Below are 27,254 nucleotides of genomic sequence, written 5' to 3' on the forward strand. Positions count from 1 at the left end.
AAACCCAAACAAGTTGGGGGTGACTTCGGATAGAAAAGGAAAAGACGAAAGAAAAAGAAAGGTTTTAAAAAACACATGGAAGGACTTGGCCCTGCCTTCTGCCTGGAAATATTTTTTAACTCCAGATTTCTTTCAAAACCTGAAAAATTATTTTTTTTTCCCCACAAAACAGATCACTGGAATTAGAAAGTTTTATCCCTCACCCCATGAGGTTCCAAGTATAAAAGCATTACCTTAGGGATATGTCTGATCATCTTTGATCTAAAGCACATGAGCGCATAATTCCTAATACATTGGAGACCAATGCTTAATTGAGGAATTAGCAATGCCAGAAGAGGGCTTTCTCTGGGCCCATGTTAAGTGTGACCAAATATGGTTTCAGGATCTCAGACAGAAGCATCAGAGTTGCTAATTGCACTGGGGGTGTTTTCTAAGTAGTGTATGAGACTTGAGACACTTAGACTGATTGCTCTGTCATTTGGCCAGCCGTAGCATACTGCTGCATTATCTTAGAGGGATGCCAGTAACTCATCTGTGACCTCTGTTCCTAATACATGGGGGAACACTCCTGTGACCCCAGCATTTCAAAAGAGTTGACTCATCTTTTCTGTTTATTGATGCAAAAATCAATTTAAGTAAGTTGTGTTTTTTTCTGCAATAGGTGAATGGATGAAACTTCTTTCCATCTTGCTTTTGTCGTCTTCATGCAGTTTGCCTCATCTCCATATCGAAAGCAGATTAAGGGACTGGAACTTCTAATGGCTTTTACAATAAGTCATAATTGCATGTCTAGACTCCTTAGACAATTTTTACATTTTCTCACTAGCATGTAGGATGACAGTGTCTCTCTGGTAGATTAGTTACACAGTCATCTCGGAGCATAATAGTTTTTGTCTTAGAAGAGTTTTAGGGGCTTATGTCAAAGCTGTATCTTAACTTAGTGTGTCTGTGCTGAAACCTTCATAATCCCTTCTCAGCTCTCATATTTAGGAAGCTCTTTCAGCTCATATTTACATAGCCAACTTCCATATTTTTTTTTTTCTTTTTGGGGGGATGGAGAGAGACTAGATTGGCTCCCTTGCTCCTCTTCCCAAATCAAAAATCCTCTTCATGTATAACTCCTTTTTGCTCAAGCTTACAGGTGTTTATATAAAATGTGATTCACTTGCATGTTGCTCCTGCTAACAGGGTGGGAGGCTTCTTAGAGGTGTACTAGTCCCAAATGGCAGCAACAGCAAACCTTCCCACAAGTGACCAATGTCATGGCCTTAATAATATATGCTGTTGTGTGGCTTTGCAGTGCTGGTGGGCTGGGTGCAGCCTTTTAGAAGAGAGAAAACAAGTGTGTTAGGTGGAGTACATCTGATGAAATCATCTAGCTGCCAAATCCAGAGAAAAGTGAAACCTCTAGCTTAATAAAATGAATAAAGTCCTAAACAGTTGCCTGATACTGTTGGCAATGTATCTGCTAGTAATGTTTAAAGAGACAGCCTGCTTGTTGTTACTTAGAGATATTGGAGTGAAAACTTGGTGGTGACAGGGTCAGCTCTTCTCTCTGCCCACTCACAGCCTTGTCTTCCCCCACATCTGCTCGTGCAGCTGCAATTGCCAAGCCAACTCCCACATAAGGGCCGTAGCTTACAGCTGTGGCATCTCAGTGTGGGGCGATCCGATGAGCATCCCGCCGTGGGGGAGCGCGGGGTCGGAAGCGTGTGGAAGAGCCTGGAGTCAAGGGCAGCGCAGGGGATGCTGTTGCCAGCAGCACCTGACGGCAAATTTCAGGGACTAGCAGGGTAAACTTTGCCTGCTATAACGAGGCAAATTTTAAATGAAATGGTTCAGTAATTGCAGTTTACTTTTTTCATCTCAAAACACGTTTCCGATGAAAGCAATGGTGGCTTTATTTACAGATGTAGAAACTTCAAAATTAATGCATTGGTACCCTTTTATGAAATATACTTGATTTCCCTAGAGGAAAGACTGATGCGATCTCTTGAAAATCTTTGTCAATGTGACTGCTACTCTTGTTTAATTTGAATAGATTTCTGATCTGCAAGAAATGTAATTGAGCTATCACTATAGTCTTAATTTTATTATAAAAATTGAACTTCATTTCTTGACACTTGTTCCAACAAATTATTTGGTTTAAGGGCTGGGAACTGTAACAGAATATCTTAAATGTTTGATATAATTTGCTAATTCACTAAAATGTTCTAAAATTCTCTCATTTCCAGGGTTGTGCGCAGAAGTATATTGTGAAGAACTACTTCTACTACTACTTGTTCAAGTTTTCAGCTGCTTTGGGCGAAGAGATTTTTTATATTACTTTCCTTCCATTTACCTACTGGAACATAGATCACTCTGTGTCTAGAAGGATGATAATTATTTGGTCTGTAAGTATTTCTACAACTTACTTAAACATGTACTCGTTAATTCTGTAACTGTAGCAAATTAATATTTAAGAGTAAGAATAACTCTTCAAACAAACAAAATCCCTTCAAACAAAAAAACCCCCAACATTATTTATACATGTAACTCGTGTGTTCATGAAGCAGAGGCATTGTGACGCTGAGAGAGGAGGAGAGAGGCATTAGTTGATGCAGGGTGTCTGTTCATCTCTGTTACGTCTTGAACTGACTTAGCTTTTTCAGCCCAGTAATTGCTTGAGCTGCTTTTGATAGGGTTTGCACAGAACAGTTGGTAAAACACTTCCTTCCCAATGTGTCATGGTATTTTAAGGATCCTTCTTTATCATTTTAGGAAATCTTTCTCTTACTCCAATTTCTTCTGCATAACCTGTTCATATAGTTCTGGCTTAGTTGAAATCAGTATAAATCTAACAGGAAGGGGATTTCAGGCTGCAGCAGAATAAACAGGGTGGTTCTGCAGTCACTTGAGGGCTAAAAAAAAAAAAAAAAAAAAAAAATCAGATCCTCTGTTGAAGGCTAAGACTTAAAAGCATTGATTTTTGTTAACACCAGAGCATTCTCAAATTAACTGGCTTCAGCATTGTTTCAGCCTTCACAAATGCGGTTTGGAGTATCCAGAACAGTGTATTTCCATTCTGGCACTGAAAACCAGTAGATAACCAGGCACTTCAGTCTGGGAATGGCTGTTGTTTTGTTGCTGCCATTGCTTATCTTGGTATCGACCAGATCTTTGCTGCCCAAATAAGATCATTTTAGAACAAAGAAGGGAGGTAGGGAACATTTCTGGCAGATGGCAGACCCTGGAGGTTTAGCTGTCAATCTACATTGATTTAAGAAATTGAAGCTTGGTAAAAACCTGGATGTGATATCTAGCTTTGCTTCTTTACAGTGAAGCTTCTCCTTGACTTAGTCAGTTCTGGTTAATAATATTGTGTCTTCTGTCCAAATAATATGATGAGAAATAATAAAAACAATTTCAATAGGGTCATACACTTCAAATGCACCCGGTCTTGGACAGAAGGCATCAGCTGTTCTATGCCAGTAACCTTAGTCAATACGTTTTATAAAGAGAACATGAAAAATAACTTGCAGATGAAATTTAGAAGTAGGTGGACACTGTATAATTAGAGCTGGGTTTTGGCCAGGAGTACACCTACTGCTTCTGGAAACGTGCCACAGAAGATGATAATTGGTAGTCACTGCCTTCTGGCTTTGCATATTGCTCAAAAAATGACTCCTTAGAGCTTCTCGCATGCCTTTCTGCAAACTTGCCTTGCCTTTGCCTCGCAAGGAGTCCATCAGAGTACTGGCCAGATCTAGTCTGGTTTAATTAGAGTGTTCAAGCATGTGATATTATGATTATTAATACTATTTTTCCAGTTACTGAGGGAGTTGTGGAGTTGCATTTTATACTGAAAATGGGAAAAGAAGCAGCTGTTTTAAATACACAGACTTGTGACAATCTGTAGTTTTAAAAACATTTTAATTATATGTAATTGTGAAATAGCTAAAAAAGTCTGTGCAGGCTATGTGTTAATGTTATGGCAAGCTCAGCTTGGTGGCTTATTTGCTGGTGAGCAGGCTGTGAACAGGAATCGGCATTCATGGTGCTGTAAGTGGTGTCTGTCTGTCTCAGATGCCTTGGTTACGTACGCAGCAGCAGAATCAGCTTAGCTGCATGGGAAATGCCAAGGTGTTCAATGGGACAAAGCTGTGCTTTTAACTTACTGGAAGGTTTTTGGCAATAGCGCTGGAAGGATGCCTGTCTGGTGACCCAGCGGTGAGCAGGAGTGCGGGTCTGCAGGCTATCAGCAACTCTGAATTGAGTTTCAAAGAAACGCTTCTGCTTCCGAATGGGTGATGATGTGGGGCTGAGAACAGCCATGTTAGATAAAAGCAAAAATCCAGGTAGCCTGATAGTCTCTGACAACAGCTGCCAGGAGAAGGCTGGGAAGAGGATGAAGGGGCAAGTGCAGCACCCAGGTACGGTCTGCAGAAGGCTCTTATCCAGCTGGGGAAAGGAGCTGGTATCAAACAGAGAGCCCTAAGGAGAAGGTAGTAGTAGTAGTAGTAGTTCCCTTTTAACACTGTTTGGGATGAGGGCGGTTTGCTAGCGAAGCTCTTCAGCAGGGAGAGAGACGGTGGACCAGCAATGACCTTTTCGTGAGCCTGGTGCAAAGCATGCGGGTAAGTTGGGAACACGAGCTGGTAAAACACAGTCGGCAGGGCTGGTCGTGATGAAGGGGGTTAGACCACCGCATGGGAGAAGTGGGCTTACCCTTGGGCAGTGGAGAAGCAGAAGTGGTACCCAGTGTGGTACTTCGTTGTGTGCTGTTGGGGACTTAAACCTGTGAATTTCTGCTGCGAGTTGGAAATGACAGAGTCAGTGTCCCGGGATGAATCAGAGGAGTTTCTTCCCTTACAAATTAAAGCAGTATTAATGCTGTTTACAAGGCCTTCCTGCCATCTTATCTGTAATAGTTTATGCAGAGCCAGACTCCCACATTTGAGAAAGATAAACTCGAACTGGAGTGGGGCCAGGGATGATTAGGGAGCGGGCTATTTTCTAAGCAGAGACTGAAAGCTTAGATAAGTCCCTAATAAAATGAAGTCGGAGAGAGAATGGGGCTCACTGTAAACACCAGGGGAAGGAAGGAGCTTTTTAAAATAATAGTACAGTCACAAGAAGAAACATGAGTAAGGCAGTTGTAAATAAACTAAGTTGAAGCCAAAGGCTGTGAAGTAGCTCTAGAAGGGTGAAGGGCGGTAAGAAAAATTATGAAGAGAGTTTATTTCAGCACCAGCAGCAGGGGAGTGGACTTGGTGCCCTGGGATGTCTTCTCCAGTCCTGGGTCCCCCAAACCAGCTGCTTTTGCTTTTCCATTTAGCTGGACAGCTCTGGGAAACACTGGCTGTGGTCACATCCAGCTGCTTTGGGAGCTTAAAGCAACATGTTGTGCTTCCACGGTGCCTTTCCTCTGAGGATTCACAGTATATGTGTAGGCTTTACCTTTCCCTTTATGGACAGATGAGGGAAATAACTGCCTGAAACCTCCAAGCAAGATGCTGGGTCCGTGCTGAAGGTACCCCGGTGTCTTTGCCTCCCTTCTCCAGCAATTTGAAGTAAACTCTCTTGAATCTGCACAGATGAGGCTTTGATGCGTGTCACTCTTGCTACTTCAAGCAGGAAGTGCAGAGATGAAAAATAACTTCACATGAACCAGCCCCCAAATGTACTTTAAATTTACACAGCACATCTCTGCTCGAGAGGTGGAAGCCAAGTTTGTTTTTTTAATCTCTGCATGCCTTCAGGGTTGAAAGCTTTATTTTGGTGTGGAATTTCAGAGGTAAGGTAGAGATCTGGAAAAAAATAGTTACAGTTCCTGCTTGCTATTTGGCATGCTTGGAAATTTTTTTTCTGGTTATTTTTTTCAGGGTGCCTGGATGTAAAATGTATCCACGCATCTTTTGAGCCTATAAAACTTTAATCTATACAATATAAATAAGAGGTGGCCAGCATGGACTTTGTTGGCATATGACAGCGATAAGCTGCTGACTCAGGTGAAGGTGGCATCTCTGAAGGAAGGCAGAGTTTGGGTGGCTGGTGGTGCCAGGTGGGTACCCGCCGGGCTGCGTGTGCCCCTCCGGGCTCCTCGCGCGGTGCTGGGGGCAGACATCCTCAGCAAGTCTGAGGAGGTCCTGGGTCTGAATCCATGGCAATTTAGTTTCCCATCTTGCTTTTCAGAAGAACAGTTTTTCCAAGGCTGTATTTAGTGTAACTTGGGCATAATGAGGTCTGAACTCTGGTGCTCAGGGTAACTGGGAGTTTAATAACCAGCAAGAATTTACCTGCAATCATGATGCCACTGACATTACTGTGCGGTGATTGAATCCCTGGATGCTGCTTTGAAAACTCACTTTGCAGCAGACTTTGGGTTTAGTGATTCTTCTGTGTTTGTTAGTTTTTGCGCTTTTGCAACATTTCGCCAAAAGGTTTTTGCGCTTTTGCAACATTTCGCCAAAAGGTTTTTGCGCTTTTGCAACATTTCGCCAAAAGGTTTTTGCGCTTTTGCAACATTTCGCCAAAAGGTTTTTGCGCTTTTGCAACATTTCGCCAAAAGGTTTTTGCGCTTTTGCAACATTTCGCCAAAACAAGCTTGCAACAGCTGATAATCATAGTCACTTGAAAGACAAACTCTAAAAAGCACCGTATATTACACTGCATAAGAACATGGAAGACTGTATTCAGGCACGTAACTAAGTACAAAATGTCAGAATACAGAAATAAATGGTCCATAAAATGCCATGTGGGAGATGGTAAAGTGTTGATTGAAAGAGAATTTTGTATGTGCTGATGCCTGTACTCTACCCTTGAAGAAAAAGGGCCAGTGAGGCTTTCATAACTGAGATCATCTGGGAATAATTTAAGGTGAAGTTCTCTTGTATTTCACTAGAACTACTAGGTGTAACATTTTCCCAGTTTTAGGTGTTAGATGATAAACCAGTTCAATGTAACAGGAGTTTTTCCTGCTATCAGGAGACTGGGCCCAAATTTCTCTTATTTAAACTTGTCATAAGATAGTCAACTACCTTATAGTTTTTGTCCAAAGGCTTCTTTTGAAGACAGAGTGAATGTCCTAGGATGGTGGTCAGTTATACTTCTGGAGGCACAAGGCCCTCTTGATCTTGATCCGGTTTTGTGTTTCTGAAGTCTGACTCGAAAGAGCCAAAGTCCTGCCTCCTGTATATATATTTTTTTTAAGCAGCTGTCTGTGCTGTCTCTTCCCTCCTCCTGTCCCCTGCTGCCCCTTGCTGTGACACGCACGCTGCCCTGCTGCTGAGTGCGGCACTGCTTGCGGTGGACTGGAGACCTGCCTCGTGGATGTGCTGTTCACATCGTGGCTGGGACGACTCAAGTGTTTGAGCACCCCACCAGCTCAGTGCTATCTTGAACGTCCCATTGCACCTGCCCAAATCCCTGGCAAGCGTTGCGTAAAGTTCTTGCGCAGCTAGTGCAAGATTGATGCGTTTGCTGGAAAACAAAGCCACGCTGGAGGTGAGGTGGCAGATCCTCGAGCTCCCCTAGCCAGCCGCCCTCTCCTGTATGGCGCGTGGGCCTCGAGGAGGTGCCCAGCCTCGCAGTTGCCATCGGCATCTCTGCGTGAGGGGAGCAGCCGGCTGGCTTGGGGAGGGGATGGGGAGCGGGATGCTATCAGAGGGCGGCTTAGGGCCTCCCAGGCCGGGGGTGCCTGGGGCAACTCTGCTTCTTCCACTGGGCAAGAGGCCAGCAGTGCTGCTCAGTGACTTCCATAGCTTTTTTTCCTGAAGCTAGACCTTAGTTCTTGGCATTAACTTGGTGGTAGGAGGAGTAACTCCATGAGAACATGCTCTTCCTTGCCCTGCTCCTCTTTCACTGTGAACCAAGTGATGCTCGAGGGGTACAGTCACAGCTGTTATCTGTTGCAGTGTTTACCTACTCACTTAAGCCTTAGTTGGAGGATGCTGAGAATAGAAGCTGTGAAGAGTACAGACTGGATGCTTGGTTTAATTTCTGTTTGGTGAATCAAAGTCACACCTGCCTTAACAACCATGAATACAGTCTTTGCTTCTGCTTGACTAATCTTCTGCAAATGCCAGTTTATTAATAGTGCATCCTTGGTTTTTGCCCCTCTTTCCAGCGTTCCCAATGTGCTCTGTCACTCCTATCAGTGGTTAGGATAAAAACAAAAGCAACATCGCTTTTGAAATGTAAATTTCCTTTCTGGGAAGATGACAAATACTATTGCAGGCCAGGGTTTCTGGAGCCAGGTTATAGAGTTTCTATTTTGGAGCCAAAACAGCAGATTCAAAGTCAGGCTGCCACACTGTGAGTCTCAGGGAAGAAGTTGCCAATGCTATTTGACCCCAAGCCTTCTCTAGAATTTCATCTTGTCCTTTTAATAGATCAATAGCGCAGAGAGGAGAGCTGCAAAATCAGAGGTTGAAAATAAATGTGTTCTGGTTCACCTCCATTAGCTGAAATATTACAGAGTGCAAAAAGAATTGCTCCTCCAGACCTTCACGTGCCTGTGGGGTGGTCAGGTGTGTGTGTCCCTGTGCGGAGGTTGTGGCAGAGGAGGGGTGATGGAGGATGTCCCACTGTCGTGGTTTAACCCCAGCCAGTAACTAGGCACCACGCAGCTGCTCAGTCACTCCTCCCCACCCAGTGGGATGGGGGAGAAAATCAGGAAAAAGAAGTAAAACTCGTGGGTTGAGATAAGAACGGTTTAATAGAACAGAAAAGAAGAAACTAATAATGATAATGATAACACTATTAAAATGACAACAGCAATAATAAAAGGAGTCGAATGTACAAATGATGCTCAGTGCAATTGCTCACCACCTGCCAATCGACACCCAGCTAGTCCCCGAGCAGTGATTCCCCGCCCCCACTCCCCAGTTCCTATACTAGATGGGACGTCCCATGGTATGGAATACCCCGTTGGCCAGTTTGGGTCAGGTGCCCTGGCTGTGTCCTGTGCCAACTTCTTGTGCCTCTCCAGCTTTCTTGCTGGCTGGGCATGAGATGCTGAAAAATGCTTGACTTTAGACTAAACGCTACTTAGCAACAGCTAAAAACATCAGTGTTATCAACATTCTTCACATACTGAACTCAAAACTTAGCACCATACCAGCTACTAGGAAGACAGTTAACTCTATCCCAGCTGAAACCAGGACACCCACACACCAAACACTTGCAGCACTGGGCCTGTTTCCTAAATCCTGCCAGACTCGGGGTGTGGGCAGCTGCCATGGAAATGTTCCAAAGGGGAAATCATGCCCTGAGGTCACCAGTCCCGTGCCCCTGCATACAGAGCTGGCTTGGCTGTTTGTCTATCTGCCTTCATACGCGTCTGCACCATGGCAGTAAATCTACGTGCAGCACTCTTGCTTCCTACCACAGAAGTGCTGCCCACAGCGATTGCAAGAGTAGTGAGGGAAAACCATTGAAAATGCCAGGCAACACCGGCAGGCAAGCAAAACCACTTCTTAGATCACTGAAGCAATACCAGAGTTATGTGAATGTCAAGGAGCCAGGTCACTTTATGGGACTGTGATGCTCACCAAGAGGGGAACAGTCCCTCACCCCAGAGGGAACTCCCGCAGGACAAACAAATCAATTGGCATCTGGACCTACGTGGATGCTAATGCCTCAAGTTTGATTCATCATTGTTCACTAAAGAACAATCTGTTAAAACACAAAGATAGATTCATCCTGTTTACCCCAGTGCAAAGCCCCAGGTGAGGATGTATATTTGGAGATGGACCATATATATGACTCAGAGCAAAGTCAGAGGAAACCCTCAGAAAAAGGCTACAGAGGCTGTTGTGCTGCTATAGCAACTGCTAATTGCGTTTGTGTAGTAAAATGCAATGCTGTTGACCCAAAGTGGCAATAAAGCTTTGCCTTTCCTTCACCTGATACCTTGGCTGTAAAGGATTGCTATTCCCCTCATGCAGGCCAGGCCACCCCAGCAGTACTGGTGGGCACCAGGGTTTGAGGAAAGTCTTGTTTTTAAGTTGCTTACAGCATTACAGAAAAACCCTTTGAGAGGGGAAGAAGTAAGAAGTCTTTACCCAAGTATTTTTTTTTTTTATGCTTTTTGCATTTGTTTTAAGGATTTAGTTTGGAAGACTTCAGAATCATCTTCATAGCACTGGGAGAGCATGGACACACACGAGAGGAGAGAAGGCTTATTTAAGGAAATTCAGAAAATCCCAAACTAATAGTGTTTGTGGGCTTGGGGTTAGAAAAGCGTGCTTGTGTGTGTCAGGCCTGCTGCCTTGGCCCACGTGTTCAGCCTGTGCGGTTATAAATGCGGGACCCCTGGCAGGGATGGCAGCTTCAGCACAGTCTGTGCCACGTCGTGTTCCCAGCACAACTGTAGAGTGCCGAGCTGATGCGGTAGCACCTGGCAATGAAGAAGCAGTAGAGGCTGGTTCAACTCTGAACAGAATAGGGTAGCCGCACCCTAGATTTCAAGTGTGGCTCAGTAAGCCAGGCTGCTTGCTGCTTCACCACGGAGCAGAATGAGGCGTGGGTAATATATTCCCTTGCAGTGCAGAGCAGGAGCTCTGGGGAGGAAAAGCCTGCCTCGCCTAGCCCTGGCCTCTCCTCTGCCTGTGAATGCAGCTCACGGATTCAGCCACGTAAATGAAGTGCCTGGTTTGTGTTTCACCGAGGCAGAGCAGCGGCAGGGGATGCGGGAGCTGTGCAGCCTGCAGCTGGGAGCTCCTGGGGCAGGGAGAGGTGGCAGGGGACAGCCCCACGGCGATGGGCTGTGCCCATGTGGCTTTGGAAGAAGGGGCTGGGGGGATGCATTTTATTTCCAACATCTCCAGCCAATGCTGCCATGTCACTGTCAAGTGACACTGCAAATATTAGGGAGCTGACATAACTTCCCAAGGGTCCCTACCGTGGCAGCAGTATGTAAGCAACTTTTCCTTGTGTGTGTGCACACACCTCAATACAGAAGGGAAACCGGCATTTCTGTGTGTTATGCATGTGCGCAGTTATGGCCAGTGATCGTTCCACCACACCTCTGCTCCCATGCCATGGTCCACCTCGCTTTTGCCATCATTTATTTAGTAAAGACTCACTTTGTGGCATTTGTCACAACTGTAGCTTGTAGTACTTGCAAATGCAGAGGTAGAACAGAGTCCCTTACCCTCCCCTAAACAGGGTGCTCCCGTGGGAAGGCGTGGTGGGGGGTCTTGGGACAAGGGCTCCCTGTATGGACCTGTCTGATTCCCAAGAGCATCGCTTTGCTTCTGCCCAGGTTTGGGGCCCGCTTGTGGGTGCCAGTGACCCGGGAAGGCTGCGGTGCTGACCTGTGGTGCTTTTCCCTTTCCCATACTTGAACTCCAGCTCCCCTCCCTCTCTGCCAGCCTGAGTAGCCCCCCTTGTTCGCCAACATCTCTTTGTAACTTGGGTGTGAAACAGTTAAGTTTCACTCTGGAAAGTTTGAATGGTCTGAGGTACAGGAGAGTTAGAGCTGCTGCCATCAGCTTTCAGACTAGAGACAATTAGCCATGCTCATCCCATCAACTTTGTGAAATCTCAACTAAATTCCCATGCATTTCTGTGTAGTTATCTTCTCCAGCTAATTGCGTCCTACACAATCCATCACGGCTTTGACTTTGTTGCTTCAGTAATGGAAAAGTCTCCATGTTCAGGCAAATTCCCCGTGCAGAGACAGAGGTACTTATTAATGTGCAAATAAAAATTATTTACGTTGAAGGTGTCTGCAAACCATTTTCCACCAGCACTGCAGAAAATTCGGTTGACCTGCGTCACTTGGACAGAGTGGAAGAGAGTCTGTGCTAGAAATAAACACAGAAGAATAGCATCGAGAGCCGTAATATAGCACTCTAGGTAGGCGAAAAATGTCAGCAAGGTAAGGAAGAAGCAAACAAACAATAAAGCATGAGGAAATTATTTGCTTCGAGGTTTCTCTTCTTTTCCATGCCTCTGAGACAGCAAATGGTGTCTGCTCGCTCAGTGTTCAAGGAAGGCCCTGTTGTTCCCTCTTCTCTTCAACGTTCAGCTTTGGGCTTGGAGACCCTTTGGGTGGAAATGCACATGAGCATGTAAAGACTTTTGGAAAGGGTTTTATTTAAATCTTAGGTGAGCATGGTTTGAGCCTGGACCCTCCTTCCTCTGTAAATCTTCCCAGCCCTTGTGAAGAAAGGTGAGCCAGGTGAAGCCCAGCACTGCAGGCTTGAGGGATCACACTGCTTTAGACTTTGAAACACATAAACTTGCTGCTGACCCGCTGCTACAAGCTGACATGCTCCTGGGTCAAGCCGTAACCTACCCTCCCCTATTTGTCTGTCTGAAGCCACTGCGAATGCGGTTTGGCTTACCTAGGGTAGGCTGGAAATCACAGCAAAATTACCCAGTCCTGTGGACCTAAGCAATCCCGAATTACTTGCTTGTCTAGACTTGAGGTAATTTCTGCCCATGCTAAATTTATTCTAGGGCCATCGAAGATTTTTGGCATTGCACAAATAGGTAATTCAAGTCAAGTGTAGGTGAGGCTTAGCTCTGTGTTGATCTTTAGCCTGTCACCCATGCTCAGCTCTCCATCTCCATTCTCCTCCTTTCCAGTGCTTCAGGGGTTACGATTCCCAATGTTTGTTACAGGGGTTTTCTCATCTGCTGGGTTGAAAAAAAGCTGATAAGAGGCCAAAACTTTCAGGCTGCTAGCTTTCTTTCCCAGGCCTGTTAGAGAGTAAATTCAAAATGACAGAGAAATAAGGCTAGGAAATAATGAAATGTGGCTTAAGAGAGAATATGCCACTTAACCAAGGCAGATACCTCCTATCCTCAGAAGACGAGAGCCACAGTAGAGTGCAATTCAGCTATATCGCGCAATGAAATATAACGCTGTAAGTGTGTTTCTGCAAAATGGTTGCCATGTAACGACCGCATCCACGGTGGTTTCCGACTTGGGGGTTTTTTTACTATTTGTGGCTGAACTCTGGATGTTTGTGCCTGGTGCACTTGCAGGGGTATTGCCCTCGGTCACCAGCTGCGTGACAGTCCCCGGCAGGACTGATGCGCTGGGCACAGATGTGCAGGTTCCAGCTGGTGCTCTGCCTGCCCTGCTCCATGCCACGGGGCCATCACCCCAGGGAGGGCAACCCTCTGCCCACCACAGGCAGATCTGGCAGAAGCTCTGGGCTGTTTGCTTTGCTGTGCTATGAGCCAAAGAGCCCCTGGGGAGCCTGGGCAGTCCTGTGCTCTTCCAGCCACTTGTGAGCAGCGCGTGGGGAGGCAGGTGAACCAGAGCAACACCTTTGCTGGGTGGCTTTTAGCAATGGTGCACTTGTCATCTTTCACCTTCTTGGGGAAGCCTGCCAGTTCAGCTGGTGGGTGATGTTTTACCGCACCCACAACTGCTGCTTCTGCCAAATAATCGGGTAAATTGCGTGTAAAACCACGTGCACAGCACTCAAATTAGCTAAAGGTAAAGGTCTGATGCTTCAGAGATCAGCACTTAGTCTGAATGTATTCTGGACTCTTCTTCATATTTTACGGAGGTTGTCTCACCTCTTGTTACTGTACATGTCTATACAACATATGTTTTTAAAAAATAGAAGGGTCAGAATTTAATTTGGAATGCCAGGAATGAAGATGGTGTGAGGATGCCTGGTATTTTTGCTTACCTGTACCACCTCCAGCATTCAGCCTGTTTTCCACCATCAGAGAAGTCCTAGTATAGCCTTCATTTCAAAGATGACTCATTTCCCTTTCTGTAATACTCTTACGTACTAGTGCTAATAATACTTCTACAAGCGGAAGTCATTATTATAGAGGACTGCTGATAAACTGGCTTGTCCTACCTTGCGTCTCAGATGGTATCACAAATGGTAGCCTCAATGTTTTATGTTCTGTCGGAGGGAGTAATTTTGCTTTCAACCCTGGAATTTAATTAACTTCCAAAGATGTGCCTGCATCCATTTGGAAACCGGTGGCATTAACCAAGTGAACCCATGCAGTGGTTCCTTTAAGACACTTGTTCCCTGAGCCTTTGTTTACTGTGAACAGTCCGGGGCAGGGTATTTGCTGACTGCCCTATGCCCCCTGTATCAGGGCGAAGTAGGAGCAGCCAGGTGTGCCACAGGTGGTGCTGATAATGAGGCGGTAATGTGATTCATGTCATGGGGGATAAAGGATGCAAAGGCACCAGCAGTCACTTTTCCAGGCTCTGGTGCTGGCTGTGAGCCTAGCACTCCCCGTGGCATGTGCTTTGCTGTAGGGAGGGGGCTGAAGGAACACAACATTTTGGCTTTTTTCTGGTCCTGATTTGTGAATCCTGACGTCTTTCTTTTTACGTGAAGCCATTTTTTGAATGGCTGTTGGGAGAGAGAGGGATGCAGTGTGGCTGGTGACAAATGTGGCAGCGGATGATCGTATTGCTGCTCTGGCATATGGCTAACACCAGCATGGGAAGGATTGTTATTTTAAGACCCCTCCTTTGCTAGTGGAAGCGTGAGAAGCAGACCAGCGCGCCGTCTCACACAGCAACTGAGCTTTCATGGCAGACATCAGTTAACCTGATTTTTGTATTTAAAAAAAGAAAAGAAAAAAGTTTTGCTTTGTTTTGTAGAGCTTGCTTTGCATATGTCAGGCTGCGCTATCCAAAGGGAGGAGGGTGATAACAGAAAGCAAATACATTCTCCAGGGACAGCCTGGGTGACTTTTGTTCACATCCTTCTCGCTGTGGATGCTGAGAGCCCGTTGCCTTTGGGACGAGGGTGCTGAGGAGCAGGGGATGTCAGCGTGGCAGGTGCCCTGGGTGCTGCAGGGTGGGCTGCGCCTCCTGGGGATGCTGGCCAGCTTTGCCTCTTGGCTCTGCTTCCCATTGCTACTGCTTGCAGTGACCTGAGAAAGCAACATTTCCCCCCAAAATCACTGTGTTGCAGTGCTCGGTAGCTAATTAATGGAGCCCTTGCTTTAAACCTTTGGTGTCCCAAGCAGTGCACAAAAGCCCTTTGTTGTTGGGGAGTTAGGCAGGAGAACAGGTACTTTATGTTGCTTGTCCAGTTTTCTCTCTGCTGCCTCCCCAGGGTTGCCAAGGTTATTATTTAATAACCACACTGGTGGTACGTCCCAGCGGGGTTCCTGCAGCACCTGGTGCTGTGGGTGGAGTGGGAGGGAGCTGCTGGGAATAGGAGAGCTGGTGCTGCCCTCGGAGAGCTGCTGCGTAGAGCTGGGAGGGACGCGGCTGGGCAAGGCAGTGATTTGACGGTGGTGACGGAAAAAAATTCTGTTACAGCTGTTTGCTTTGCAGGAGAGGGGTTGTAAGGGATAGAGAGGAAACAAACTGCTCTAGCGTGGAGTGGGAGCCAGCTGTCTGTCTCACGCCATCCCGTATTGCTGCATCTTGTCAGCAAACCCTCCTTTTGGTCCCACTTCTGATCAGGTTACAACATGGTGCAGTAAAACCGCCGCTTCCTTTGCTGACCGGGATAATGGAAACCCCTTTAATAATTCAGGGGATAAATTCTGCACTTGGGGTGGTGGATTTTGCAGGAAAAAGCACAGAAATAGAGGTGGTTCTTGAGTGGGCTGAGTGGGGATTGCCTGTGCTGACTGACAGCCCTGTGGCCTTTCCTCTCCCCAGATAGTGATGTACATAGGGCAAGTCTCCAAGGACATCCTGAAGTGGCCTCGGCCCCTCTCGCCACCTGTCGTCAAGCTGGAAATGAGGACGGATGCAGAGTATGGGATGCCTTCCACCCATGCCATGGCAGCTACCGCCATCTCCTTCTCCTTTCTCATTGCGACCATGAACCAGTACAAGGTAGGGGGTACAAAAAGAAAAAAAGAAAAAAAAGCAAAGCATGTGTCTCCTTCCAGCAAGCTGCAGAAAACCAGCAAATCCAAAGCTGTTGCCACTTCCAGAGGAGCTCTGTATTTCTTTTCACAGACATGTATTTTTCCCTGTTGTTACCTGTAGCTGGCCGATAATAGACACAAGAAGAAATGTAGCAGAAAACTCCTTAGCATGAGCCCCGCTCAGAGCTGTGGGCAGGCTGCCCTGCCCTGCCGTGGTTTGGTGGGTTTGCTGTGTTTTCACACGTGGGGTGACCGTGGAGGGAGCCGCGGTGCTGCTGCAGAAGATGCCTGGCGTCAGCATTTTTTACTTGCCCCATGCCCACCAAGGCAACGCTGCACGTTGGGAAATGCCAGCTCCCAGGGAAACCAAAGGAGCTCTGTGTCACCTGGTTTTTGTGTGATGTAGGAAAAGCATCCTTGGAAGTCCCCTGGCTCTAACCTCTGTTAGACTAATAGCATACAAGACAATTTAAGAGCCTGTTTGTCAGAGAAGTAACAGCAGTTTCACTGCAGTGGAGCTGTAGGCTGCTTGGGGAGATCTCATAATTATTTTCCCCAAACCTTCAGCCTTTTATCTTTCTAAAAGGTTTATTTCCCAGAAATTCATTTCTCCATGATGATTATTTTTGTTTCATTTTATGAATCCAAACATGTTTCCTGAACTCTAGCAATAATAACTTCCTGGCTTCATTGTATTTAAGTGTGTTTCTCAGCCCTCCCAAGCGTATTTCAAAGATAAACCCATGTAACGAAGAGGGCTCACAGTATGGCCGGGGAGTCTCACTGTCACAGTGTCCCTGGGTGTCCTCCCCACAGTGCCAGCATGTATGCAGAGACAAAAGGTGGCCACCCGTTTGATGAAAGGTGCTGTGTTCTGCAGCTGTAAATCATAGAAACAGAGATCTCTGGATTACACCGAGATCTCTGAATTACTTTAACTTCTCACTCATCTGGTCCCAGCCGTGGAGCAGTGGACTTTGCTCCTGCCCACAGTGCGGGGATGAGCGAGAAGGTCAGTGGTGCCCAAACCTGCGCTGCCAGCCTCCCGCTCCCCGGTAACTGTATGGTAACTGGTCGGAGCAGCTTGGCAATGGGATGGGGAGGAGGAGCCATAAGATGGGATATTTGTCAGCCCTGGAAGGCCAGATCCATCCCATGTGTCAGAGCTGCCAAAAAGACCTGGTCAGCAGCACTTTCTCCTCCTCCTCAATCAATACGCTGCCAGCGGGACATGCAGCTCTTCACGGGCTGCCTTGTACTTCTTGGGAACTGCCATGAAACAATAAAGCTGCTGTAAAATAATTAAATTATTTAATTGCCTCTATTAAGAAGGCAAAATCTACCAGTACATTATGCTGCTATCTTCTCAAGCTGCCCTAGTCATCAATTACTGATCTGGAACAGCTCCCAGGCTGCCTGCTGAGGGGGTGAATAAAGTGGGCATAAATCCTCTGAAGGCTTAGAGAAATGTGGAATAAACAGTGTTTTATGAACTGGGAGTAACATCTGCAGCCGGGTCTGAGCTCTCTACTCCGGGGGCTAGAGTATGCCAGGGAGAAAGGGTCAGAAGCGAGTTGTTATGCTTAAAATTTCCACAGAAGCATTTTTGCACTGACCTGTGGCCACCCTGGTCAGTCGTCAGCTGCTCAGCAGTAGATGGAGATTTTGTGTCAAATCAGGTGAATTAAGTTCATTTATTTATATTTTGGGTTAGTTTATTTTTTTCAGAAAAATCTCCTTTATGGACTGAAAGGAGCTTACCAGCCCACTCGGTTTCAGGATTTGAATGAGTGGATTAAGGGCTAATATGTTAAGCTTATTCTTTACCAAATGTGTTTTTTTTTTTCCTTTTTGAATATAGATTTATTTCAACGCTTCTTTCCATGTTCATAGGCAACTCAGAGAGGGAATTAAGCAAAACCATCTTCATAAGAAGACAATTAAACCTTAAGTGTCACAGGGAAGAGTGGTCCTGACTGCTCTAATAGCTGGATTGCGGTTCCAGCCCAGACGTTGTTTTTCCCCTCCCAGCCCGCTGCTCGAGGACTATTGATCACGCTTCTGGTCAGGCTCTGTGGCTATCGCGTTCCCCTCGGATGATCTGAGGCTGCAATTCAACCTCGGGCACCGTTTGTACAACGTGCTGTACCTTTTTTCCTTAAGGTCTTTAGCACTAACAAGGATTTTGCAGGTAGATATGCGGGGAAAAACTCTGCAAATGCCATCTATTTCCCAGGCTTCCCCACACTAAGACTAGACCTTCGCAAAAGTGGGCACCACAGATAATGAAACGACCTTCCAGCAGGATTGCACGTTGGCCGATGTAAGGTCTTGTCTCAGGTCGTGTTAATCTCTTTGGGAAAGTACAGCTCAGGAGCCGCTTCCCAACGCGAGATCCTTACGTCAGCCTGGGTGCTTGGATATTTTATTTCAGATATATGCTGATGTTAAAGTGGATAATGGTGTAATGGGTGTGTTTTTTTTTTTTTTTTCCCCTTTTCACAGTATCCATTCGAACTAGGCCTGGTAGCAGCGTTTGTGTTTTCGACGCTGGTATGTCTCAGCAGGCTTTACACAGGGATGCACACAGTCCTGGTAAGGATGCCCTGCGCTGCCCCGTGCCGGTCATGCCTCCAGCTCTGCTTACCTACAGTGATTCCCATCTCCCACTCTTCAAGCGATGCATGTCCTGCCTTGGCTGTGCCACTGCAGGAGTATTGGAGTCATGTCACTGAATTTCAGGCTGTATATTCAAAGGCAGCTGTGAGGAAACCCTCAGGCTATTGCTATTTGAGTCTGCAGGGGAATTATTTATACCATTAGGGAAACAGAGGTGCATACGGGTTGAGGAGCGGGGTGAGGATGGTGTGGTATCTGACTTGTAGTTCTTGCAAATTTTAATTGCAAGGAATGCACTTGGGCAACTGATGCTGCTCCTTAGCTAAGCCTTTTGTGCAATAGTATCACTGTTGTCAGCAAGAAATGTTCCGGGCTGGTTTAGCCTGGGAGTGTCAGGGAGGGAATAGCAGATCAGTGAGTCACGCCAGCGACCCGCGAGAGCGGAGGAGAGGGTAAAACATGACAAGTGAGCTGCCCTTGGGGGACTGGGGGACAGTATGTCTTGTGTTACCATACAGGGACATGGCACTTAAAAAGATGTTATGACAAACTTCTCGTTTTCAGCTGGAAGGAAATTCATTTGTAAAGGACTGAGATGCACAAATACTTTGTCCGAAAATAATCATAAAATATCTGTGACTTTAAATGACAGACTTGTTGGGCACAGTTGTTTAGAGATGTCAGTCCTGCTTTAAGAACAGATTTCAGTGTAACTTTGATTACGCAGTAGCTGGTTCCTTCCTGATGAGAGGAAACGTTATTGATCTGATATATGTAGTGGGCAGAGGGGTGGTCCAGCTTCCCAAGTATGGATAAAAGCTCCTGGCTACTTCCCGCAGGAGTTTGATGTGCATTGTTGGTTGGTTGCATATGCATAAAATATTGCATTTTTTTACTAAGTAATAGTTATGTTTGTAATAAGGAGACTTGATGACTGTAAGAAAAGGAGCCCTTACAAGATGAAGGTTATCTATAAAATATAGCTTGACCTTCCCTTCCAGGCCTAGCGGACCAAAACAATATCTTAAATCGAAGCTGGAGACACCCTTTCTTGTCTAGTGACCTTAAGTCAATCAGTAAAAATTCTTTGCATACTTTCCTTGCTGGTCCATCGTAATGAAAGACTCCTCTAAATTTAGATGGATTTTAGGCTAAAGAAGAAAAAGTCCTTTGTGCCTTTGACACGATAAAAAAGGGTTTTTAAAAAAAAAAAAAAAAAAAAAAGCTCCTTAGCTGAACTGTGAGTAATGCTGCCTTTCAAAAGGGCAAATGTACTTTGCCGGGTTCTTCATCCCATGCATGCCGTGGTGGGGACGGAGCTGGGGAAATGCCTGGTGATCACAGCGGCCCAAATGCAACCCCTCTTTCTGCGGTGCCATCCCACCTGCAATGACAAGTTTTTTCGGGGAAGAAGTGCAGTTCAGAGCTGCTCAGCCAAGCCACCAGCTGAAACAGCCTCTGTCTAACGGATTTTTAACTGAGGTCTTAATAGAAAATGAATACCGACAGGATATAGTTATGTATTAAGCGGTCATAATAATTTAGTAAAGCAAACGAATGGGTAACATATACCCACCAACTCAGTGTAACTGAATTTTTCCTGTCTGAGGAACCAGAGAAGGAGTGGCAAGGAAACCTCTGCACTGTGCTTTGCTATAGCTGTAGCTGAAGCTCCGGTGCGGGGCTCGCCTTCTGTAGTCTCAGCTCTACAAATAAGTCTGTATTTCAGCATTGCTGGCATTGCTTTCGGATCGGGAGTGGCCTCAAAAAGCACAGTCGTGTCAGTAGAAGAGATGTTACCATTAAAGACCTGGAGAGGCAGTAAGCTGGTATGAGAGCTATCTGCATCATTATAGCCATATCAGAATGAATACTATGCTTAGGGAAAAGGGAATAAACACCCGTTGCCTGGCCTGTTACCAGGAGAGCATCACCCAGCTAGAGAATGGGGTGGAAGCAATGAGCTTGCACTGCTGAGAGGTAATTTAATTACAACAACCCAACTTCACCACCCCAACGTGAGAATATCCCACGTGCATGGAGAAGCAGGGGAAAGGCAGGGTCTTTCCTTTTAGGTCTTAAATGGCGGAGTCTGAGGAGCTGGAGAAGAGGGAATCTGGAGTTACCTGGAAAGGGCAAAGCAAAAATTTGGACACATTTTGAAGCAGCAAATCTGTAACATTTTAGGGGTTATTTTTAAGGAACAAAAAGCAACTGGAGATAATTGGACTGGGTTTTGTTGTTGTTGTTTGCTTTTTTCCCCAGAGAATTGTATTTTAGAAAATACCCCTTTACTCTCCATCCTAAAACTTTGGCCTAATTTTTGATCCCTGCCTCAGTGAGGGGAACAAGTTTTCCCGTCTCATGGCTGCTGGAGCACGTCTGAGTCATGTCGTGTTTGAAATGCTGAGCGATGGTGTTCACGTGAGTGCACAGCATTCCAGAAAGATGTGCGCAAGTCATTGCAAGTCGTATTGGAAAGAACTTCATCAGCTGAGGGCAGCCCTCCCCAGCCAGGGGAAGAGGGGAGGCTTTTAGCCTTCTTTTAACACTTCAGGGCCAGGAATTTCTTAATGCACCAGGCCGATGGATTTGGCATTCGCCGTGGCAGCAGAGCTGAGTCTCCTCCTGGCTGCAACGCATGCTCCCCTGTCTCCAGCCAGCAGCGGGGGCTTGGGGAGGCAGCCGGTCACGCCAGAGCCGCAGCTGATGCTGTGACAACCTTACTGGTACTGTAGCTTCCCATTGGTGCTGCCCCGAGTTAAACGCAATAATGCCCTGTGCCAGCCTGCGTGGGGGTAGGATACAGGGAGAAGTCAAAAGGTCACTTTTTATGGCCAAAAAGAAACCTGAAAGTTGTTTCTGTAAACAAATTCCCCCTCCCCCCCCCCGAGATATACTGATTCAGTGTTGGTGCATTTATTGCTGATTACAGCACCCTCAGGAGAGGATACTCTGTAGCCCCCACCCCCCTCCTTTGCTGTGCTCTATCTCAGGTTTTTTACCACCACCATTAATCCTGAAATTATCTTAAATATTTTAAAGCTGATAAACAAACAACATATTGGCATCACTGTACACACTGTGGCAGTACAGCCCTTGTGGGACGAAACGGAGTAACCTATAGGAGATTTCCGTTTAGGAGAGCGAGTAGAGCCTCACACCATAAATGAAAGCGTGAAGGGAATTCAGACAATAAGTGACCATATACAAGACAGAATAGGAAAAGTGTTATTTTTGCTTTGATTGGCAGTATCAGGGAAGATGCCTAAGTACCACTGCATTCGGGGCGCTGGTTCGATATTTTGGGGCCATTTTGTGAGTGTTTGCAATTCCAACTGTAGTTTCAATGGGAAGAGCACAGAAGGGTCTTGCCTTCAGAAAGCTTTTTCAATCCTAAACCAAATTGTGCTCTAAGACCTTGTGAAACAAAAAACCCCAGCCCAGCGTGAGAGTGGCAGCAGCGGTGCCAGTACCCACAGACCGTGCCACTGCCATGCTCCATCAGTGAAAAGCATCGGCAGAAAGCATTTTGAAGTGCCCAGTCCTGCATCCCAGGCATCACGTGCAACTGGGTGTTTACCTCAGTTGTTTTTCTTTATGTACCTGTAGCACAGGAAAATAACTTGAACCACTCGCAGCATTAGAAACCCGATACTGGCCTGCTCTTTAGGTAGCAAAGCAAAATGACAGCTCTCTAGTTAAAATCGATAGGAGCGAGGCCTCCCTTGTGTCAAACGCGGGCAGATGCTAGTTGCTGGGGGGAAGGCAGGGGCTACTGTGCAGCAGCGGGGGGGCTTTTGGGGAGGGATGGACCCTGTGGAGGACTTGTCTGTGCTGAGGGAGCTGGAGCGTCCCAGCGGGAAAACGGGAAGTTTTAAGCTTTGCCGGTAGTGCTGCACCTTGAGCAAAATTCATGCCTGCCTTCATTTAAAAATTCCTTTGTAATTGCGGGTTTGGCAAGAGGCTAATCTGTTTACACAGGCAGACGGGCAAGAATGTGCTTCCTGGGAGCGCTAACAGCAGCTCCACTGCCAGGCAAAGCTAAGGTCCTGCTCCTGGTGGCACAGTAGGGACAGTCCAGAAAAGCAGTTTTTCTCACAGAAATCAGAGCCATCCCTCCTCTTCCCATCTTCTCCTTAGTTTAACAGGCGAGGGGGGAAAATCTTTCATTCTGCATGGCTAAATGTCCTTGTAAAGTGTTGGTCTTGAACTCACCTGCCTCCTCTGCGTGTTCTGAGAAAATCAAACCTCTGCCCATGTGTACTGCAACCAAAGGGAGTCACTACTGACGGCTGCGGCTGGCTATGTCCCATGCTCTTCAGCAGCTTCTAGTAAGGAATCTCCAAAATGAGAAGCCCATATATTGGTAGATAGGGGAAAAAACAGAATAAACCACTGGTTTCCAGACATTTTTGATCAGTAAAAAAATTCTGAGCATGCACCCCAATATATGTATATTTACTTATGAATTATTTACATGTACTATTGTACTGATATGTACATTATAAAACATACACAAAAAAAAACCTAAAAAGGAATGAGATAAGGATGAAATAAGCACTACTTTAAAAAAATATATATATTTTATTGTACTTATTAGTGGTGCAAAAAGTATTTTCTTCCCACAGCCCGATGGGTTGTCTTGCACACCCACTTTGGAGACCACTGGTATAAGCCACTGGTCGGGAGCAGAGCTGGTTATCTGGGTCCTGCCTGAAAACTGCAGGAGCTGTGTCACTGTATTGGGGCTGAATGGGAGGACAATAAAATTCAGAAAACTTTAATTGGGTCCGTAAATAGAGGCTGTCTGCGCCCTGGCTGGGAACCGCTGGAGGCAGCTGGGTAAATCTGAGCAAAGCTTTTGTTAGGGGAATGTTAATGTTTGGTTAAATGTCTTTAATTGGAATGGAAAAACACGTGAACAGCTTTTGAGTTTCACTCCTTAGTCACAGGTGGAGGGGGTATTGAGATGTCAGGACTTTTTCTTCTAATATGAGGTGGACAAATAGTGGGGTGGGAAATGGAGGTACAGCATGGCGATGGGATTTCTGAGCATCAGTGCTGGGAGCAACCCCCAGCTCTTTCGTGTTGATGCAGTTACTTAGTGTTGGGCCAAAACATGCCTTTGTGTGTAAAGTTATCATCTAAAAATTGTATCAAAAGATGGATTATTGTGAAATATTGATACCTAATAGTATTTTACACATTAGACATCTGTGAACAACTTTGTGTATGTCCATGGCTATCCTTTTGTCATGGATGAAGGAATAAATGTAAGTGGAAATTTGTATCAGGAATATGCAAAATGGATCTGGGAGTTGCTTAAAACTAAACTTGCTGTGAATCTGTTTCCTGGAAGTTGTAAACAGCTAAAGTTCAGCCATACTGGAGTAATGCATTTACCAGAAAGTCATTAAATATTTCTGTTGTGAAAAAGTCCCCTCATTCCTGCCTAACTATAAGTGAAGTTCTCATAAATAATTCATTTTAGATGGTGACTGAGCATGGTAGTAGTCAACGCTCATGGCTCTGTGAAAAAGATACAATCTTGAGAAGAGGAGGTTTCTGTCTGTGATTAAGTTTAGCTTTTGCAGTGCATTTCATGGTCAGAGCACAGACTCTGCTGCCTCCTGAGTGACTCCGGGAGAGCAGTGCAGGGAAACTTGTTACATTGCTTTTTTTTATCTGGCTGCTCTCATACAGACGGCTTTTGTCAGGGGTTACCTCTTGTCTCCTTTCCCAGCCTTGCGGTCGACAACAATCAAGTTCTCAAAACACCTTATTTGCTTCTGTTAATAAATTAGGTTTTAACTATGCTCTTGCCTCGGGTGCTTTACTGCAAGCCAGATTTCAGAGGCTTGGGCAACAAATTTCTTCTTGATGTATTCCTGCCCAGCGGTGCCTACTTCTCACCACCGTTGGCAGAAATCATGGCACAGGCACCATGTCCTGCAGCTTTGCGTTTTTCTCCTCCAGAGCCTGTGGTCCTGGACTGGGTGCTTGTCTCTGACAAAAGACAGCATCTTCCCATTTCTGCAAAGCAAGCAGGCAATAATCCTACTGATGTGATGAAATTACTTGTGGGATTATGGGAGGGGAAGGGGTTGTATGAATGCAGCTTGCCGTGATATCATCCCTGAGATGGAGTTGTGCATGTGCCTTTTCCATTGAGGTTGTAAGTGGAGAGTGCCCTTAAAACATAAAAGCAGGTGGGGGGGAAAAATCTCACTTGTTCAGGGGAAAAATATAGGTCAACAGATACATTCACGTAGACAAGGCTAACGCTGGGTTCACGGATTGTTGTGATTTGTTTAGCACAGGCTTTGGGTTGTCATGTGCGTGGACAGTGCCATCGCTGTCAATTCAGGGTGTTCCTCTGCTGCTGTGTGCCCACAAATGCAGATACTGGTCTTTTATCATCACCCAAGAATATTTGTTTTACCTTCCAGGTCTCGCAAAGCTTTTAAACGTGATCTCTTTGCAGGATGTGATCGGCGGAGCGCTGATTTCAGCTGTGCTGCTCGTGCTCTTGTATCCTGCGTGGGACATGATAGATCACTTGCTGTTAACTAGTCCTTTCTGTCCACTGCTTTCCATAGTTGTGCCACTTGTCTTATGTTACAACTACCCCAAACTAGACTATTACAGCCCTACCAGGGCAGACACCACTACTATCTTAGGAGCAGGAGCTGGAGCAACTGTGGGATTTTGGTTAAATAACCAGTATGCTGCACCAGCCTACACTGGCAAAAATTTTCAGCTTGTATTTCCTCTGATCACCAGTAAAATAGTGGTGGTCGTGCTAGCCAGGTTTTTCGTAGGGATATTTGTTGTTCTGCTGACACGCCAGCTCATGAAGAATGTGGTCCTTGGCATGCTGGGTTATCGGTACAAGTTTCCCATTGGTGACCTGGAAGCCCGGAGACGACTGGAAGTCGAAGTGCCATATAAATTTATAACGTACTCCTCAGTTGGCTTCAGTGCTACCGTGATTGTGCCACTGCTGCACAAGCTGTTAGGATTGATGTGAGCGTAGTGCCTTCCTTACAAAGTAATGTATGGCACCACCATTTCAGAGATGCGATAAGTCAAGCAAGGCTGGTAACTTGACCAGAAAGTGTTTTGTGCCTTTCTGCACTGGTGTGGTGGGTTGACCCTGACTGGACGCCAGGTGTCCACCAAAGCCGCTCTATCACTCCCCTTCCTCAGCGGGACAGGGGAGAGAAAATATAACAAAAAGCTCATGGGTCGAGACAAGGACAGGGAGAGATCACTCGCCAGTTACCGTCAGGGGCAAACCAGACTCAACTTGGGGAAATTAATTTAATTTATTACCAATCAAACCAGAGTAGGGTAATGAGAAATAAAACCAAATCTTAAAAACACCTTCCCCTTCACCCCTTCCTTCTTCCCAGGCTCAACTTCACTCCCAATTTTCTCTACCCGCCCCCCCCGCAGTGGTGCAGGGGGACAGGGAGTGGGGGTTACGATCAGTTCGTCACACGTTGTCTCTGCTGCTTCATCCTCCTCAGGGGCAGGACTCCTCACGCTCTTCGCCTGCTCCAGCATGGGGTCCCTCCCACGGGAGACAGTCCTCCCTGAACTTCTCCAACGTGGGTCCTTCCCACGGGCTGCAGTTCTTCACGAACTGCTCCAGTGAGGGTCCTTTCCATGGGGTGCAGTCCTTCAGGAGCACACTGCTCCAGCGTGGGTCCCCCACGGGGTCACAAGTCCTGCCAGAAAATCTGCTCCAGCGTGGGCTCCTCTCTCCACGGGGCCCCAGGTCCTGCCAGGAGCCTCCTCCAGCACGGGCTTCCCACGGGGTCACAGCCTCTTTCGGGCATCCCCCTGCTCCGGCGTGGGGTCCTCCATGGGCTGCAGGTGGATATCTGCTCCTCCGTGGACCTCCCTGGGCTGCAGGGGGACAGCCTGCCTCACCATGGTCTTCACCACAGGCTGCAGGGGAATCTCTGCTCCGGCGCCTGGAGCACCTCCTCCCCCTCCTTCTTCACTGACCTGGGGATTTGCAGGGTTGTTTCTCTCACATGTTCTCACTCCTCTCTCCAGCTGCCATTTCTGTGCCTGCTGCAACTTTTTTGCCCTTCTTAAATCTGTTATTCCAGAGGTTCTGCCACCATTGCTGATGGGCTTAGCCTTGGCCAGCAGCGGGTCCGTCTTGGAGCTGGCTGTCATTGGCTCTGTTTGACACAGGGAAAGCTTCTAGTAGCTTCTCACAGAAGCCACCCCTGTAGACCCCTGCTACCAAAACCTTGCTATGCAAACCCAATACAACTGGCCTAAAATACCTGATTTGGAAGAGTCATGGGAATTGCTGTACACAAATAACTTTGGGTTAGAAATCACTGACCCCACTGTGTCCCATAATTAGAGACCCCTGGCCCAGATGACTAAAGATGACAAGCACAGAGTACAAAGCCCAAATCCCTGCTGGAGCAGCAGCAGCAGCTGGTTTGCCATGGGGTCAGGGGTGCCAGGAAGCATGGCTGTGTCTGTGGAACACCAGGCCCGTGGCTCCGTGGGCTGCAAAATGGCCTACTTGGCCATGGGGTTGCTCCTGCTGAAGCAGGACAGCAAGCCAAAGAAGGCCTTGCGTTTGGGGCATGGGGGACCGAGCAGCTGGTGGGGTGGGGGAAGAGACAACCAGCCAAGAACAAAGCACCATCCTTGGGGCATGCAGAGCTCTGTCTGTGCCCCGCTGTCCCCTGGGGACTGGGGGCGAAGGAAGAGTGGCTGAAGATGGGAAGGTGATGTGGAGGCAGAGGCTCTTCAAGTGCTGGCACCTTTGCGCTGTTGGG

At 46.6% G+C, this 27,254-nt stretch overlaps 1 protein-coding gene across 2 annotated transcripts in view; it reads left to right on the top strand.

The window, feature by feature from the left end:
* SGPP2 (sphingosine-1-phosphate phosphatase 2) overlaps window positions 1-26,150 on the top strand; it is a 38,764-nt gene extending 12,614 nt beyond the window's left edge. Inside the window, exons 2-5 of one of the 2 annotated variants that reach the window (XM_052804604.1) lie at window positions 2,235-2,393; window positions 15,602-15,781; window positions 18,322-18,411; window positions 24,923-26,150. In XM_052804604.1, the coding sequence (XP_052660564.1) occupies window positions 2,235-2,393; window positions 15,602-15,781; window positions 18,322-18,411; window positions 24,923-25,468 (975 nt within the window). In that variant the 3' untranslated portion in view covers window positions 25,469-26,150. The remainder of the gene's footprint in view (window positions 1-2,234; window positions 2,394-15,601; window positions 15,782-18,321; window positions 18,412-24,922) is intronic. The other variant, XM_052804605.1, reaches the window with a different exon arrangement.
* The last annotated feature ends 1,104 nt before the right edge of the window (window positions 26,151-27,254 follow it).

This window comes from Harpia harpyja, chromosome 12 (assembly GCF_026419915.1).
Source record: "Harpia harpyja isolate bHarHar1 chromosome 12, bHarHar1 primary haplotype, whole genome shotgun sequence".
In the NCBI taxonomy this organism is placed as follows: Eukaryota; Metazoa; Chordata; class Aves; order Accipitriformes; family Accipitridae; genus Harpia; species Harpia harpyja.